This window comes from Dromiciops gliroides, chromosome 6 (assembly GCF_019393635.1).
Source record: "Dromiciops gliroides isolate mDroGli1 chromosome 6, mDroGli1.pri, whole genome shotgun sequence".
NCBI lineage: Eukaryota > Metazoa > Chordata > Mammalia > Microbiotheria > Microbiotheriidae > Dromiciops > Dromiciops gliroides.
This window is the reverse complement of record NC_057866.1, coordinates 187,691,227-187,709,690: the sequence shown is the minus strand read 5'-3', so window position 1 is coordinate 187,709,690 and position 18,464 is coordinate 187,691,227. Positions and strand designations below refer to the sequence as shown.

General features: G+C 35.2%; 1 protein-coding gene across 1 annotated transcript in view; it reads left to right on the top strand.

The window, feature by feature from the left end:
• DDX60 (DExD/H-box helicase 60) overlaps positions 1-18,464 on the top strand; it is a 139,712-nt gene that overhangs the window by 15,119 nt on the left and 106,129 nt on the right. Inside the window, exons 3-8 of the mRNA XM_043971751.1 lie at positions 1,715-1,784; positions 2,056-2,245; positions 3,605-3,946; positions 8,377-8,493; positions 11,487-11,648; positions 17,120-17,272. Of these exons, the coding sequence (XP_043827686.1) occupies positions 1,715-1,784; positions 2,056-2,245; positions 3,605-3,946; positions 8,377-8,493; positions 11,487-11,648; positions 17,120-17,272 (1,034 nt within the window). The remainder of the gene's footprint in view (positions 1-1,714; positions 1,785-2,055; positions 2,246-3,604; positions 3,947-8,376; positions 8,494-11,486; positions 11,649-17,119; positions 17,273-18,464) is intronic.

The following is an 18,464-nucleotide window of genomic DNA, read 5'->3' as shown; positions in this document are numbered from 1 at the left end:
CATAAATCTTAGTTCCTATGAAACTTTAGTAACTGAAACAAGCATCCCTTCCATTTATTACTTCTGAGAAGAGGTCTTGTAGCCTCTACTTAAAGACATAGAACTTCACTGCCTCTTAAATCATCTCATTCTACTTCTAGGAAGCTCTCATTAGTGGAATTCTTTCCTGCTCATTTCCAAAAAAGACAATATGGCGTGGTGGAAAAAGTGAAGCTGGGTTTAAACCCTGACTCTGATATGACCTATATAAGCTTGGGCAAATCACTTCAACTTTTTAGAGCCTCAGTCTCTTGAATTTGTGCATTGCCCACATGACAGGTTTTTATGGGGAGAATGTACTTTGTAAACATTAAAGCTTTATAAAAATGCCAGCCTTATTATCAAGCAGAAGGTTGCTTTCCTGTACCTGTTAGAGGTTGGTACTAATTCTTCCCTCTGGAAACAAGCAAAAGTTTTAACTTGTCACCTCTCTCTCTCTCTCTCTCTCTCTCTCTCTCTCTCTCTCTCTCTCTCTCCATACATATCATATCTATATCTACATCTATACCTTTAATATGTCTTAAGAGAACTTCTCTATATGCTTTATATATTATGCATATATAGTACACTGTATATACATCTGTGTATGTAGACATACTGTTTCATATATGTGCAAATGCATACACGTATACATATTTTACACATATGGGCTTATATATGTATATGTGGGTATATATGCCTAGGAAGCTAGGTAGCATGATGGATAAAATGATGGATTTGGAATCAAGATAGACCTGAGTTCAAATCCTGTTTCAGACACTAGCTGTCAGACACTGGCTAAATCACTTAACCTCTTGTTGGTTTTGTTTCCTCCCCTATAAAATGGAAATAATGATACCTAAGTTAAAGGATCATTGTGAGGATCAAATAAAATAATGTCTATAGAGTGTTTTGCAAATCTTAAAGCATTATATACCTTCTATGATATTATATCATATTACAATTGTATTTATTGTATAATTATATATTATAATTATTAGAAATGTTGTAGTCATATTTATACAATAATACTTGCTATTATTATTATTATCAACTGCCTGAAATATCTCTCTCCATATTAAAATGTTCCCACATCCTTCACCTTATATCCTTATGGTTTTGATCATAGTAATAGGCAATATTTCTGTAGTGCTTTAAGGTTTGCAAAATATTTTTATATTGTATTTCCTTTGATCCCTACAATTACTCAGTGGGGGTAGTTATTATTATCCTCATTTTACAAATGGGAGACTTGAGGCTAAGTGGATTTAAATGACTTACCCAGAGTCACACAGTTAGCAACTCTAGAACTCCATTCTTCAGAGTAGCAAGTTCAGTGTCTACTTGCTGTACCACTGAACTTCCTCTTTTATGGCTCCTTTTCATTCTTATCTTCTTCCTTTGGTTTGTAATGAATAATCTTTTGTAAGATTATTAATATCATATCTTATAGTGCTAGACTAATAGTCTTTGATGAAGTTTTATTCAAGAAAATTCAGAAAATATCATTATACATCATTATACAAATATTTCCAAGTAGGGTTTGGGTGATGGGGACATAAGGATTTTAAAAAATAGCCCAAGGTCTTGCCCTCCCAGATGTTTATACTGCCTTTTCTCACTTTCCCACTTAAAACAGACAAATATATTTCAAAAACTTGTGGATATTAAAAATAACTTGGCTGTCTCTTTTCAGAGCTAGAAGGCTGCATGAATCTTTTGAAGAAAATGTCAGATTTGATTTTGAATGAAATTGCACAAGCCAGGTAAGTGCCATTGGAGTCAAGGAATAAAAGAATCTGAATGAGAAGTTTGGGATTCTGGGTGTTTCTACATGACTATGAATTGATGTGTATGAGTGTCCTGGTAGTCTTATAGAAGTTTGGTGGTGGTCAGCTTCTCCTATTACGATCTCTCCAGCATGCTTCACATCATTAAAATATCTTGAGTTATATAAGGAATCATGAGCCTATGAATAAAATGTCTTTCCTGAAAACCTTTTTAACCCACAGGTGTTATTTGTGATCTTTATTTCAGCTATTCAAGTTTATTCAATGATTTTGTTGAATCTGAACTCTTCCTGATTGATGGGGATTCTTTATTCATCACTTGCCTAAATGATGAAAAATTGAAGCCAGGACAAAATCTTCATTTTTTCTACTTAGTTGAACGCTATCTTTTGGATTTGACAAGTAAAGGAGGCCAATTTATTGTTGTTTTCTTCAAGGTAACATTTAAATCTATATTAAAAGACATGCATTCAATTACTGCAATTAACATAGAAAACATTATGCTTCTCTCTGGTATGTGCAGTTTAGCAAATGATGTGATGTACAGTAAGAATGCTGGATTTGGAGGGAGGCCCTCAGTTCCTATCCTGGATCTTCCACTTATTTCCTAGGAGAAATTATATAACTGTTTCAGGCCTCAGTTTCCTCATCTAAAAAAGTAAGGGGACTGGACTAGGTTACCTGTGAGCCCCCTCTTAGCTTTAAATGTAGGATCCTATGAACAGTGAAATGTGATGCACAAAGGTATTGTTAAGAATCTGTGACAGGCTAGACATATGGGAAAAAAAGAATTAGAAAGCTCTCCTTTTTGGGGGGGCAGCTAGGTGGCACAGTGGATAAAGCACCAGCCCTGGATTCAGGAGTAACTCTGTTGAAATCCAGCCTCAGACACTTGACACTTACTAGCTGTGTGACCCTGAGCAAGTCACTTAACCCCCATTGCCCCACAAAAAGAAAAAAAGAAAGAAAGGAAGGAAGGAAGGAAGGAAGGAAGGAAGGAAGGAAGGAAGAAAGAAAGAAAGAAAGAAAGAAAGAAAGAAAGAAAGAAAGAAAGAAAGAAAGAAAGAAAGAAAGAAAGAAAGAAAGAAAGAAAATAAACTCTCCTTTTCATCAAACCTGATTTTAGCTGTGGTCCATCTCTGAGCCACTGATTCCCAAACCTGATCTCTGGCCACCTTGAGCTTCTTGGGAAAGAAGCTATTAGGGAAATAAAGTGGGAAGCTCACATAGAGCAATTGCTAGATAGTTAGAAGCAGAGAACTGGAATGAAAGTTAAAATATGACAAATTGCATTTATTTTTGAAGTTTACAAGAGTTAAGGGCACAGGCCATGACCATGGAAGAGAACAAGCCAGTGACAACATTCTGGGACTGAGCTTGACCTTCTCCCTCTCATACCACTTTCACCCCTCTCCTGTTTCCCCCACCCGCTTTCAGCTTCCTTTTGTACGTTGTCATTTACCATTAGATTGTCATCTCTTAGAGGGCATGGATTAATGTATCACTAGGGTTTGGCATAATGCCTGGCACATAATAGGTGTTTTATACATGTTTATTGACTGACTGGTGTCCACTTCAGTGCAGTCCAATTTAAGTTAAGAAACATTTTAAGCACTTGTGTTCAAGACATGAGGTTACAAGGATGCAAATAAATACAAAACAAGTTTTTAGTCTCAGTCCTTAAGTGGCCTCCATTCTGTAAGAAATGCCATGTTTTAACTAGGTGAGTTAACTATCTACTAGATGGCAATGCCAACATTGTGATATGATCTTGCTTTGTTTTGTTTTTCCTTTAGGATTTTGAACACTCATATTTTGAAAAACCTGAGCTGCTTCCATTAAGGACTGCATTAATTCTCCACCTTCAGCAAAATACTGACATCAATATTCAAACTGGATTTTCGGGATGTTTTTCACAAGAATGGAATTATTTTTTGGAAGAAAACTGCCCATATTTCCTATTAGTTTCAGATGAAGGAATGACTGATCTTCAAACATATCTTCTCTATTTTTATATCATGCATTCCTGGTCCATGAGGATTAGTATTGCACTGTTTTCTGGGCAGGCATTAAATATTCTCAGAGTTCATGCATACTTTATGCTAAGCAGGCACAAGAACCAGATTTTTTTTAAGAAGGTAAATTTTTTAAAAAGTGTTTTAGTGGTGTCTATTTTTTCCTCATCACAGTCAGTTTTTACTAGCATTTGCTAAGATTCCCTTAGCATTCATTGACACATTCTTACAAAGAAAGCAGCTAAATAAAAGAAATTGTCAAAGTAAATGCATATGATAATTCATGCAACATTCCTTACCTGTAGTTCATTGCCTGTCTTTTTTTTTCAAGAAGAATATAGTCCATCACAGTAGATCAACACTCAATATTGATGATACTGTGTACAATGTTCTTCTGGTTCTGCTCATCTCACTCATTATCAGCTCCCGCAAGACCCTCCAGGTTTTTCTGAACTCCTCCTGCTCATCATTTCTTATAGCACAATAGTATTCCATTGTATTCATATACCATAACTTGTCCAGCCATTCCGCAATTGATGGGCACCCTCTCAATTTCCAATTCCTTGCTACCACGTAAAGAGCAGCTATAAATATTTTTGTACATGCGGGTCCCTTTTCCCTTTCCATGATTTCTTTGGGAAAAAGACCTAAAAGTGGTATTGCTGGATCAAAGAGTATGCACAGCTTTATCGCCCCTTAGGCATAATTCCAAATTGCTCTCCAGAATGGTTGGATCAGTTCAGAGCTCCACCAACAATGCATTAGTGTTCCTATTTTCCCACAGCTTCTCCAACATTTATTATTTTCCTTTTTTGTCATTTTAGCCAATCTGATAGGTGTCAGGTGGTACCTCAGAGTTGTTTTAATTTGCATCTCTCTAATCATTAGAGATTTAGAGCATTTTTTCATATGGGAATAGATAGCTTTGGTTTCTTCATCAGAAAACTGCCTGTTCATATCCTTTGACCATTTCTCAATTGGGGAATGACTTGGATTCTTATAAATTTGATTTAGTTCCCTATATATTTTAGAGATGAGACCTTTATCAGAAGTACTGTCGACAAAAATTGTTTCCCAGCTTTCTGCCTCCCTTCTAATTTTGGAAGCATTGCTTCTGTTTGTACAAAAATTTTTTTAATTTAATGTAATCAAAATCATCCATTTTGCATTTTATAATATACTCTATCTCTTGTTTGGTCATACACTGTTTTCCTTTCCAAAGATCTGATAGGTAGACTATTCCTTTCTCTCCTAATTTACCTATGGTATCACCTCTTATGTCTAAATCGTGTATCCATTTTGACCTTATTTTAGTATAAGGTGTAAGATGTTGGTCTGTGCCTAATTTCTGCCATATTATCTTCCAGTTTTCCCTGCAGTTTTTGTCAAATACTGAGTTCCTGTCCCAGAAGCTGGAGTCTTTGGGTTTATCAAACACTACATTACTAGTGTCATTTACTACTGCATTTCCTGTGCCTAGCCTATTCCATTGATCTACCACTCTATTTTTTAGCCAGTACCAGATAGTTTTGATGACTGCCACTTTACAGTAAAGCTCCAGGTTTGGTACCGCTAACCCACCTTCCTGTGAATTTTTTTTCATAATTTCCCTCGATATTCTTGATTTTTAGTTTTTCCAGATGAATTTGGTTATTATTTTTTCTAGCTCTATAAAATAATTTTTAGGTAGTCTGATTGGTATGGCACTGTATAAGTAAATTAATTTAGGCAGTATTGTCATTTTTACTATATTAGCTCTGCCTATCCAGGAGCAATTGATATCTTTCCAATTATTTAGATCTGATTTGATTTGTGTGAATAGTGTTTGGTAGTTGTGTTCATAGAGTTCCTGGATTTGTCTTGGCAAGTAGACTCCCAAGTATTTTATATTATCTACCATTACTTTAAATGGAATTTCTCTTTCTACCTCTTGCTGCTGGACTTTGTTGGTCATGTATAGAAATGCTGATGATTTCTGTGGATTTATTTTATATCCTGTTACTTTGCTAAAGTTGTTAATTGTTTCAAGTAATTTTTGAGTTGATTCTCTAGAATTCTTTAAGTATACCATCATATCATCTGCAAATAGTGACAGTTTTGTTTCCTCCTTGCCTATTCTAATTCCTTTAATTCCTTTCTCATCTCTGATTGCTAAAGCTAACATTTCTAGTACAATATTAAATAATAGGGGTGATAATGAACATCCCTGTTTCACCCCTGATCTTATTGGGAAGGCCTCTAATTTATCTCCATTGCATATAATACTTGCTGATGGCTTTAGGTAGATACTGTTTACTATTTTAAGGAAAGCTCCACCTATTCCTAAACTCTCTAGTGTTTTTATTGGGAATGGGTGCTGTATTTTGTCAAAAGCTTTCTCTGCATCTATTGAGATAATCATATGATTTTGGTTGGTTTTCTTATTGATGTGGTAGATTATGTTAATAGTTTTCCTAATGTTGAACCAGCCCTGCATTCCTGGTATAAATCCCACCTGGTCATAGTGTATTATCCTAGTGATCACTTGCTGTAATCTCCTTGCTAATATCTTGTTTAAGATTTTAGCATCAATATTCATTAGGGAAATTGGTCTATAATTTTCTTTCTCTGTTTTTGCTTTGCCTGGTTTTGGTATCACCACCATATTTGTGTCATAAAATGAATTTGGTAGAACTCCTTCTTTACCTATTTTTCCAAATAATTTGTATAATATTGGAATTAATTATTCTTTAAATGTTTGGTAAAATTCACCCATAAACCCATCTGGCCCTGGGGATTTTTTCTTAGGGAGTTAGTTCATTAATGCCTTGTTCAATTTCTTTTTCTAATATGGGTTTATGTAAGGATTTTATTTCTTCTTCAGTTAACCTGGGAAGTTTGTATTTTTGTAAATATTCATCCATTTCATTTAGATTGCCAAATTTATTGGCATACAGTTGGGCAAAATAATTCCTAATTATTGATTTAATTTCCACTTCATTGGTGGTAACATCACCCTTTTCATTTTTGATACTGGTAATTTGGTTTTCTTCTTTCTTTTTTTAATCAAATTAACCAATATTTTATCTATTTTATTGGTTTTTTCATAAAACCAGCTCTTAGTTTTATTGATTAATTCTATAGTTGTTTTGCTTTCAATCTTATTAATTTCTTCTTTAATTTTCAGGATCTCTAATTTAGTGTCTAATTGGGGATTTCTAATTTGTTCTTTTTCTAGATTTTTAAGTTGCATGCCCAATTCATTAATCTCCTCTTTTTCTTTTTTATTCATGTAAGCATTTAGAGCTATAAATTTTCCCCTAAGCACTGCTTTGGCTGCATCCCATAGATTTTGGTATGTTGTCTCATTATTGTCATTCTCTTGGATATAGTTACTGACTGTTTCTATGATTTGTTGTTTGTCCCATTCATTCTTTAGAATTGCTACCACTGCTTTTTTTACTTTAGCTGAGGCATAATATATTCTGCTCCAGCCTTTTTCCTTTACTCTGTGTGTATCTCTCTGCTTCAAATGTGTTTCTTGTAAACAGCATATTGTAGGGTTCTGGTTTTTAATCCACTCTGCAATTCGCTTCCGTTTTATAGCAAAGTTCATCCCATTCACATTCACAGTTATTATTACTGACTGTCTATTCCCCTCCATTCTATTTACCCCTTTTGTACTTTCTCCCCCTTCTTTCACCCTATTCCTCCTCACCAATGTTTTACTTCTTACCTCTGCCTCCCGCGATCTGCCCTCCCTTTTTATGACCCCCCCTCTCTTTTCTTTACCCTTTTCTCCCTTGCTTTCATCCTCCCTTCTATCAGTCCCCCCTTTTCCCTTCCGCTTTTGCTTCCCTAAAGAATGAGTTGTTTCTTTATCCCAATGAACATATATGTTATTCACTCTTTGAATCAAATCTAATGAGAATAGGGTTGAAACAATGTTCACTCCTCCTTTCTTTCCCTCTTTTTTTTTTTTTTTTTTTAGTGAGGCAATTGGAGTTAAGTGACTTGCCCAAGGTCACACAGCTAGTAAGTGTTAAGTGTCTGAGGCTGGATTTGAACTCAGGTACTCCTGACTCCAGGGCCAGTGCTCTATCCACTGTGCCACCTAGCTGCCCCTCAAATGATGATTTACATGTAAGATGTAGTATAAGGGAATATATATATATCCTATGGAATATGTACTGGAAAAAGGATTTGGTTCAATAATAGAATAAATGGACAACTCACTCTTATGAATAGCTATCCAAAGACTTGGCTGGTACTCACAAAACAGAATGTGACATAGAAGAAAACATCAAGCACATCAAGTAGATCCTTTTAAAAGGACATAGACAAATATGATACATTATATGAGGGTATGGATGGGTCATGATCTTTGGCAGTAGAGGAAATACTGACCATACTGATGAGATCATGAATCAACTAATACTTGGGTGGATTTCATTCTAATTAGAAACATTTATAACTTTCTCTCATACCTAATAATGAAAGATCTGAAGTGATCTGGATGGATGATTATATTCTAAACTAAAATAATACTACATGTAATTTGTTTGCTTTTGTAGAATAAAAATAAAGTGGAGAGAGTTTACCAAACTCTGATTGAACATTTGAAAACATCCAATGTTGCAGCACTGATACCATTGTTTGGTGAATTAAAGTGTAATGACCTGGAAAAAGAGGTACTAAAGCTACTGTTTCTTTATTTAAACATTTGACAGGATAAGAAAAAACAAAAATATAAGAGCCTGTACTTTTTTTTTTTTGGTGAGGCAACTGGGGTTAAGTGACTTGCCCAGGGTCACTGTAAGGGTGGCTAAAATTCTAGCTAGTCTGTCTAAAATATCTAATGAGTGGTCTCCAAGAAATTATAAGCTTTAGCAAGAGTTAGCCTTTTAAGCATTTATTAAGGAGAATAAAAATTTGGTGAAGAGAAAGAGAAAGAGGCCTAGATTCATCTATCTATTAAAGGGAGAGTGCATTTCTCGCTCTCTTCTCCACCTGAGTCCTGAGGAAAGAGAGCCAGAGCATCTGCCTCGCCCCCCCCCCTTCCTTCCACAAGCAAACGTCACTTCCTGACACCAAAGAAAAGCCACATGGCTTTGCCCTCAGAGGCCTTCTCCTCATGGTGGAGCTTTCCTACAGTAAGTCTCCAGAAGGTGGTGTCATTCCAATTGTTACAGTTCCCCCCTTTGTTTCTTCAAGAAACAGGGTGTTTCCTTGATGAAACAGTCAAAAATAGCAGAATATAATACCCTATGCTAACTAACAATATAGAAAAGGGAGAGAGGAAAGTTTTGTGCAGAGCGGCGGTCCCTCATGAACTGGTGCTTTGACACTGGCCTGCAAAGGGAGGTCCTCTGCAGAGAGTACATGTTACAGATGGTGTATATAATAACAGAAGGAAAAAAAAAGAAAAACAACAAAACAAAACTGCTCATTTAAAGTCTCTGAAAGTCTTTTCTCAGTTGTCCTCTGGTTGTAGTCATGGAATGGAAATCTTTTCAGGGGTTGATTTGTGGATGCTGGTAATCAGCCAGGAAAATTTCCTACAAAATTGAATTTAACAAAACTTTAAAATAGCTTTCTCAATAATCAAATCAAACAATGAAAGTTCTGAAAAACATGTCTAAGGGAATTCAGAATCTTAGTTGTTATACATGAAACATAATAAAACAAAAATTGAAACATTTTTTAAAACTTAATATTACTATAGTCCCCTCTTGTTGAGGGTAAATTGAGAAGATAATTACTGCAATATTAATTTTAAAAAATAATTTTTATATTTATTTCATCACTTTTTGCATCATCTGCCTAATTATCCTCATGCCATTATGAGAAATTAAAAAATCTAATATAATTTGTAACAGATGTCAAGGCCAAATCCAACACTGTATTTATCATGACAATTGAGATAATTATGGGGGTTACCATAAAAGAACAGAGAAATGATGGGATATGAGCATTCCTACACTTGAACAATATATACTGCCCATGCAGTATGCCAGGCTTGAAATAGGTGGATGGAATATATGTCCATGCCACTGAACATATTGGAGGAAACTGAGTCAGACTTAATCAGATGCATGGGATTGCGATGTCCATGGCATCAGGCATATCGGAGGGGGCATAGAAGCCAGGTGTAGAATGAGATGCATGGGATGAAAACTTCCAGCCATCTGTACATCTGTGGGGAAAAATTAAACTAAGAGAAACCAACCTCAACATTTGTGAAAAGCCATTCCCTCAGCCATACCTTGACTTCATGCATGTCTCCCCTCATGTGACAGTTCAACGTCTTCTCTTGCATGTATTCCTCTTGTGGTTGGATGGCATCTTGGCCAACTGGAATCTGATAACTCAGAATGAAGGCAATTAATGTCTTAAACGATAAGTTCCCATAATCCAAGTCTCATATGGATTTAAAAATTGAGGATAATAAATGATCACAAAAAATGTGAATGTATTTTGACTCAAAATACAATATACAATTATGCAATAATTTCAAATAGTACCTTTTTTATTAAGTATACAATTACTTTTATGAAAAATCAGAACATATTGAAATACAAGTTAAAACACAACACAATCTTAAAGAAAACTTTTTTTTTGAAAAAAGAAAACTTTTACAAACGTTCCCCTCTTTCTTTGAATATGCTTATCAAAAATAATACTTCTAGAATCAATTTACACTTGCCATGGCAACCACTTTGCCAGGGAAATACTTCAATCAAATAATAGGTTGAGAGAAAAAAAATAACAAAAACAAACAACTCAGAATATAGGAGCACAGTATGCCCAGAATTAACATTGTATTATGAAATCAAAACCATCTTGCCTTGTTTCAAAATCAGATTGATGAATGCGTAGAAGAGAATACACATGGAAGAATAATAGACAATGAAATTCAAGCTAGGGAAATCTAAATGAATATAAACTTAACATTAATAAGAGTATTACAAAATATAAACTTTATCACATGACTATAAGAAGCATTTACAAATATTTTCCCTTTTTTAAAGCTAAGTATAAAACACAATCTCAAAAGCATGAAAATCCCTATGAAAATAAACCCATACTGTTAATTTCAAAATGTAGATGTAATATTATAGAAATCTTATATAACCTCTGAACTGACATTATTTCTCTGAGTGAATTTAGAACACTTTTGATTCTGATATCTAAATTGTGTTAAATGAGAATGTACAGATTGGCTTCTATATGGTCTCTCGGGAAACCGAGAACAACATCAAAGGACTAAATCTTCTAGATAGATAGTCACAAAGTATTGAATCTTAGGGTTCATTAATACACACACACACATGAGTGGCTTATACTTTATGCTTTCAGGGACATTTCATTGAACCCACATCTGCAGCATCCTATTAAAGAGGGCCACTAGAAACTTGGAAAAATTAGAGCAATAATTATTTATTATTAATTGTGTACCATACTACTTAAAAATCATTAAGAGTTTTTCTTCTGTCCTATTTATGAATTAAAATGAGATGATTATAATACCTTTAGTTAATATGAAAAAATAACTTATTTGGGGCAAGGCATGAATGCCAATGAAATTTTCAGTGAAGGCTATTTATCCTGAAGAACTCTCAGGTAAAAGCACTTTATTTCAAAAATATTGTTCTAAAAATGTGATAATTTTCTTTTGCATCAGATATGCTGGAGTATTGGCCAACTTCAGGCCTTCTGGCCCAAAGGATCTGATATTCGACATATTCTCTGTGCCCTATCATGTTCCTTGTCTTTGAAAATGTATCACCATTTTCTAGAAGAGAGAAAGAAGAAAGCTTCTCCAGAAGCAGACACATCTGAGGAGGTATTTGACTTTGTTATTCAATATCTTTGTTTTCCACTTTTGAAATGTTATACTATCTTAATAATTATTTTCTTTGAAACATTTCTCTTTTTTGTTGCCATTCATTTTTCAATATTATAAGAAATGTTTTCTTACTAATTAGTTAATAGATATTTGTCAAAGCAATGAGTGAACCCTCTGGATGTGCTATAGGTATCTAAAACTCAACATGTTCCAAAAAGAACTCATGTTCTCTCCCCTATCATCTTCTGTACTTCCCTGTAATTGCCAAGGGCATGGTCACCCTCATTCTAGTTCTATTTGAGTTCTCATTCTCACTTACTCTGTATAGGCAAGATATGGACAAATCTTCTTGTTTCTACCTTTTCAACATTTCTTGTACATATCCCCTACTCTCTGTGGTGAGTAAAATTATATGTGGTCACCTTATTTCTGTCCCAAGTTTAGGGAAAATTAGCTGGGGTTTCTAATATATTTGGTACTTATAAATTAGAAGCTTTAGCACCAGTTTTGGGCATTAAGCATTTATTAAAGCATAACAAATATTAGTAAAGAGAAGAAACTTGGCTCAGAAAGTTAAGAATGCCTAGCTAGGATAGAACTCAGTCTGGCCTGTTTTTCCTCCAAGTCCTCCTCTGTAACCACGTCTAAGAGCCAAACTGAGTGTGGAAGCTTCCTCTAGCTTCTGGGGGAAAGGTGGTCCTTATATACTACTTCAAGCTAATTGGTTAGCATCACCGAAATCCATTGGTTCAATGGACTTGAGGGCAGTCCATGAGCAGAATGTGCCAAGGTCAGAGTTCAGAGAACACACCCCCTGAGGCCAGGCTCTCAGGTAGCTGTGATTTCAATCAAGTCAAATTTAAGTGAGTTAATCAGCAAAGTCAATCCAATCAATCCCAACATTATCCTCTTGAGTAGGGGCCTCTGGGCATCCCAAAACCACATTATTTTCTCACATCTCCATTTACACAGTCACTCTCATTACCTCTTTTCTGGAATGTTGTAAAAGTCTTCTAATTGGTTTCCTTGCCTCAAGTTTCTCCCCATTATAGCTGATTCTCCATTTAGCAGCCAAAATGATTTTCTTAAAGCATAGGTGACTATGTCACTCTCCTATTCAATAAAATACACTGGTACTTATTGCCTCTAGGATTTTCTTATAACACAGGAAGCACTTAAAATGCTTGTTGACTAGAATATTATTCATGGACAAAAATATATTTGAGTTTAAGAGCTTTTATATGTGACCCATGGTGAGGGGGATGTCAAGATGGTGGAGAAAAGGCAGGGGATTGCCTGAACTCTACCTCAAACTACTTTAAATAATGTCTCAAAACAAATTTGGGAGCAGAAGAACCCACAAAATGATGGGGTGACAAGACAACTTAGAAGGTCTGTGTCACCTGGGTGAGAGTAGACCACAGATCAGCACAAGTCAGATTTTAGCAAACTATCAGTAGGCCTTGAGGGTGCCTGAATCAGGGGTACAATTGTGTTTTCCAGACATCTCAGCCAACAGACAGTGAGGGGTCCAGACAACTGGTCAGAAGATCACAGGGGTTGTTTTGCTGGCACTGGGGGTCAGGACCCTAGCATTGCCCATACTTGGATCTGGGTCACAGTTCTGGGTCTCAGTCTCAGGGAAAGAAGGAGTACTAGAACAGTAGAACTTTTGGTCATAGGGGAGTTGGGACTCTAGTCATAATCACAGTTTGGAAAAATGATTATGGTTACTCAAAGAACAGAGTACAGACCAGGAGATTAGTAAACACTCATCTCACTAGATCATACTACCTTGGAAGAGCTGAAAAGTTATAGGTCCCCAGTATTATCTCTGAAAACAGCTGCACAAAAAACTTGAAGCTTGGGATTGTGACCTCTCCACTCTGAAGCAGAGCCCCACTTTAGGATAGAGTTAAAAGTCAAATAGGCCAGAAAAATGTGCAAATGGCAGGAAAAAGATGCTGACTATAGAAAGTTACTATAGTGACAGGGAAGATCAAAACACAAACTCAGAAGAAGACAACAAAGTCAAAACTGCTACATCCAAAGTATCAAACAAAAAATATGAACTGGTCCCAGGCCATGGAAGAGCTCAAAAAGAATTTTAAGAGAGTTAGAGGATAAATTGGGAAGAGAAATGAGAGTGATACAAGAAAATAATAACAAAAAGAGTCTTAGTAAAACAGCTTGGTAAAGGAAGCTTCCCAAATATACCAATGAAAATAATATCATAAAAACCAGAATAGGCCAAATGGCAAGAAAGGCACAAAAATACAATGAAGAGAAGAATGCTTTGAAAATCAGAACTGGCCAAATTGGGAAAAATATATTAAAATTGATTGAGGAGAAGTCCTTAAAAGTAGAGGTGGCCAAATGGAAAAAGAGTTACAAAATTAACTCGAGAAAAGAACTCCTAAAATGTATAATTGGCTAAATGGAAAAGGAGGTACAAAAGCTCACTGAAGAAAATAATTTCTGAAAAATTAGAATTGAACAAGTAGAAGATAATGACTCATATATCAAGAATCAATCATAAAAAATTAAAAAAATTGAAAAAATAGAAGAAAATGTAAAATATCTCATTGGAAAACAACTTATAGGAAAATAGATCCAGAAGAGATAATTTAAGAATTATTGGACTACCTGACAGCCATGATAAAAAAAGAGCAGAGTCATCATCTTTCAAGAAATCATCAAGGAACTACCCATATATTTTAGAATCAGAAGGTAAAATAGAAACTGAAAGAATGTACCAATCAACTCCTGAAAGAGATCCCAAAATGAAAACTCCCTAGAATATTATAGCTAAATTCCAGAGCTCCCAGTTCAAGGAGAAAATACTGCAAGCATCCAGAAAGAAATGATTCAAATATAGTGGAGTCACAGTCAGGATAACACAAGATTTTAGTAGTTTCAACATTAAAGGATCAGAGGGCTTGGAATATGATACTCTGGAGGGCAAAAGAGCTAGGATTACAACTAAGAAGCACTTACCCAGCAAAACTGAGTCTAATCCTTCAGGGAAAAAAATAAGTATTCAATGAAAGAGAGAACTTTCAGGCATTCCTGATGAAAAGATGAGAGCTGAAAAGAATATTTGATTTTTAAATACAAGACTCAGGAGAAGCATAAGAAGATAAACAGAAAAGGTAAATCATAAGGGAATCAATAAGGTTAAACTGTTTACATTTCTACATGAGAAAATGATACTTGTAACTGCTAAACACTTTCTTATCATTAGGGCAGGTAGAAGTAGTATAAAGGGCAGAGAATGTAGGTGTGAGTTGAATATATGATAATTATCTGAAAAAATAAAATTAAGTGGTGAGAAAGAGGAATGCACTGGGAAAAGGGGGAAAGGAGAGGTAGAATGAGGTAAATTATCTTATGTAAAAGAAATTTTTAGAGTGGAGGGGAAAATGGGAGACTTGGGGGAGAACATATCAACCTTACTCTCATTGGAATTGGCTCAAAGAAGAACAGCACACACACTCAGTTCAGTATAGAACTCTATCTTACCACATAGGAAAGTAGTAGGGGAAAGGGATAAGAGAAGGTGGAGTAGTGGCTGATAGAAAGGAGGACAGATTGGGGGAGTTAAAAATTAGAAACAAATATTTTTTTGAGAATGGACAAGGTGAAAAGAGAAAGAGTAGGTTAAACAGGTGGAAAATAAGATGGTAGGAATACATAGTAATGATAACCATAAAAAAATCCTTTAAAGCAAGTTTCTCTCATAAAGGCCTCATTTCTCAAATATATAGAAAACTGAGTCACATTTACAGACATAAGAACCATTCCTTAATTGATAGATAAATGGTTAAAGGACATGAACAGGAATTTTTCAGGCAAAGTAGTCGAAGCTATCTTTAGTCATATGAAAAAAATGTTCTAAATCACTATTAATTAGAGAAATTCCGATTGTTAAAACAATTCTGAGCTACCACCCCACACCTATCAGATTGGCTAATGTGACAGAAAAGGAAAATGACAAATGTTGGAGGCAATATGCGAAAACTGGGATACTAATGCACTGTTGGTAAAGTTGTATACCAATTCCACTATTCTAGAGAGCAATTTGGAACTATGCCTTAAGGTGCTATAAATCTATGCATATTTTTTGACAAAGCAATACCACTACTAGGTCTGTGTCCCAAAGAGATAAAAAACAAAAAGGAAAAGGACCCATGTGTACAAAAATATTTATAGCACCTCTTTTAGAAGTGTTAAAGTATTGGAAATTGAAATGTCCATCAATTCGAGAATGGCTGAACAAATTATGGTATGTGATTATGATGGAATACTATTTTGCTATAAAAATGATGCACAGGCTGATTTCAAAAAAACTGGAAAGATTTACATGCTCTCCAAACAAGAAGAAGCACAAAAATCTACAAATTTTCAATTCAATCAGTTATGTTTGTGTTCTTATTTCTTCACAACTCTTACAATATTGTTGTTGCTTTAAATTCTTTTTGATAATTTAATGGTTGTGAGGTGCTACCCCAGTTCATTCTAATTTTTTGGTCTTTGGCAACTATTGAGACTTCCTTTTTCTTTAAGAATCATTGAATACATACAACTGGTTAAAGATTATATATCATGTAATCCAGGGATTCATTACATTTTTGGTGACATGGACCCCAGTGCAGCTTCTTGATGCCTATGTACTCCTCTGAATAATGCTTTTAAATACATAAGGAAAAATACCTAAAATTACAATGGATATTAATTATATTGAAATATTGTTATAAAAATGCTCAACAATTATAAAACCAAGCAGATTCATATGTATCCCGGGTAAGAAATCCCTGATCTTGTCCAACTTGCCACGCAGTGTAGGTATTCTCTCAACAACTTCCCTAAAAGCTTGTTATATAGGGAATGACTGCTTCCAGTTATGGAGAGCACATTCACTACCTTACAAAGCTCCATAGTTCTAATTGTTAGAAAATTCTTCCTTATATTCTGCTTTTGAATTGCCTAATAGTGGAATAGCTTTGCTGGGTACAGGTAAAGCTTATTGGAAAGCAGCTACAAAGCCAAAATTTTTATTCAGAGATTGAAATGTTCAGAAATTAGTTCCTTGGATAATCTATCATTTGTATCATCTACCTATATCTACCATCTTTGCCCATCTATCTCTATCCTTCCAATATCATGATTAATTTTAAATGTCCACAAAACACATTCAAAGAGATGAATTCCATTGGGATGGCAAAAATGTCATGCTTCCATGACAATTTTTTTTGGTGGGGCAATGAGGGTTAAGTGACTTGCCCAAGGTCATACAGCTAGTAAGTGTCAAGTGTCTGAGGCCGGATTTGAACTCAGGTCCTCCTGAATCCAGGGCTGGTGCTTTATCCACTGTGCCAGTTAGGTGCCCCTTCCATGACAATTTGATGGCTATTCTGCCACTAAAGGAGGGAGGTGAACTAAATCTTTATTATTATCTTTTTATTTAGAAACATTTGGCATCACTGGAAGAAGTTCAGGATCTGTGCAGAATGTATTGCCTCAGTGTGGTTTTGCTACACCATTTGCCTCTTTCTCAGAGAGCTTGTGGTAGATTCATTACTTCTTCCTGGAAAAATTCAATTTCTACATTCTTGAAAATGGTAAGTATTGGAGTTAAATATCTTATTATTATTACTCTACTTGTAGTTATTAGAAAGCACTTTAAAATAGATTTATGTTGGCAGTGTCAACTTCTTGGCAAATATTTTCTATTTAGAGGGATAGGAATTTTTTTTTGCTTTTGTTTTCTAAGATTTAAGATTTTATAATGAATTATTCTAGGTACATCCACCTTATAGAGTTGTAGTGAGGAATGCACTTCATAAATCATAAATCAAGAGTGCTTGTTAAAGCTCTGTGTTGAAATGAAAATTCTTTGTTTGGGTTTTCACCCTGATTAAGGAGGCAAAACTAAGGACACAGAGAATTAAAAGCGTTTATTCAAGTATGCCAAGGAAGCAACACATTGACAGGCTGATCAATGAGGATCAGCAATGGCATCACAGTAAAAAAGGGATGGCTTATTACATCTCAGTTCCTCCCCAAGGTAGGAGTATTTGACAATTTCCAGCTACAGACAGATAGAGGGATGATTTACAAAGTGACAAATATCATGTAATGCAAAACTGCAGACTGAGTGATGATTTCCCCCACACTGACTGACAAGCAGGTCTGGGAGCAATGGGTTACTGAGTCAGCCTAAATTTGAATAATTGTCTACAAACCATCCCTTATAATTCATTTTGCAAAGGAAACTATAAACCAGGAAGACTCTATGTATTTATAGAGTTTTCTCTACATTTTTCCTGGATCTGACCAGGAGAAAGACCAGGGTCTGAGCAGAGAAAGCACCGCTTAATGGAAAGAGCACTGAAATTTGAGACCAAGATGCAAGGAATGGCTGTTCCTTTAATGCACTGTGTGATGAAAAGTAAGACAGTTCATCTGTATGCACCTCAGTTTCCTCATCTATAAAATTAGAAGGTTGGACTAATTGATCTTCAAGGTCTCTTCTAGCTCTTAAATCCAGCGGCCATCCTATGATTCTTCTCTTTGGGGCAAAGAGTCAGATGGGTTATTTCTTGAAAGTATTGCTTTCCCCCCTATCTATTCCTTTAGAATGTAAGCTCCTTAAGGGAAGGGATGGTTTTTGCCCTCTTATTTGTATTTCCCAGAACTTGCCACAGAGCCTCACAGTAGAACTAGTAAATGCTTATTAAGTGTTTTTTGATTCATTGATTCTTAATGTGGATGTATAGTTTTTTATTAATAATAATATCTGACATTACTTAA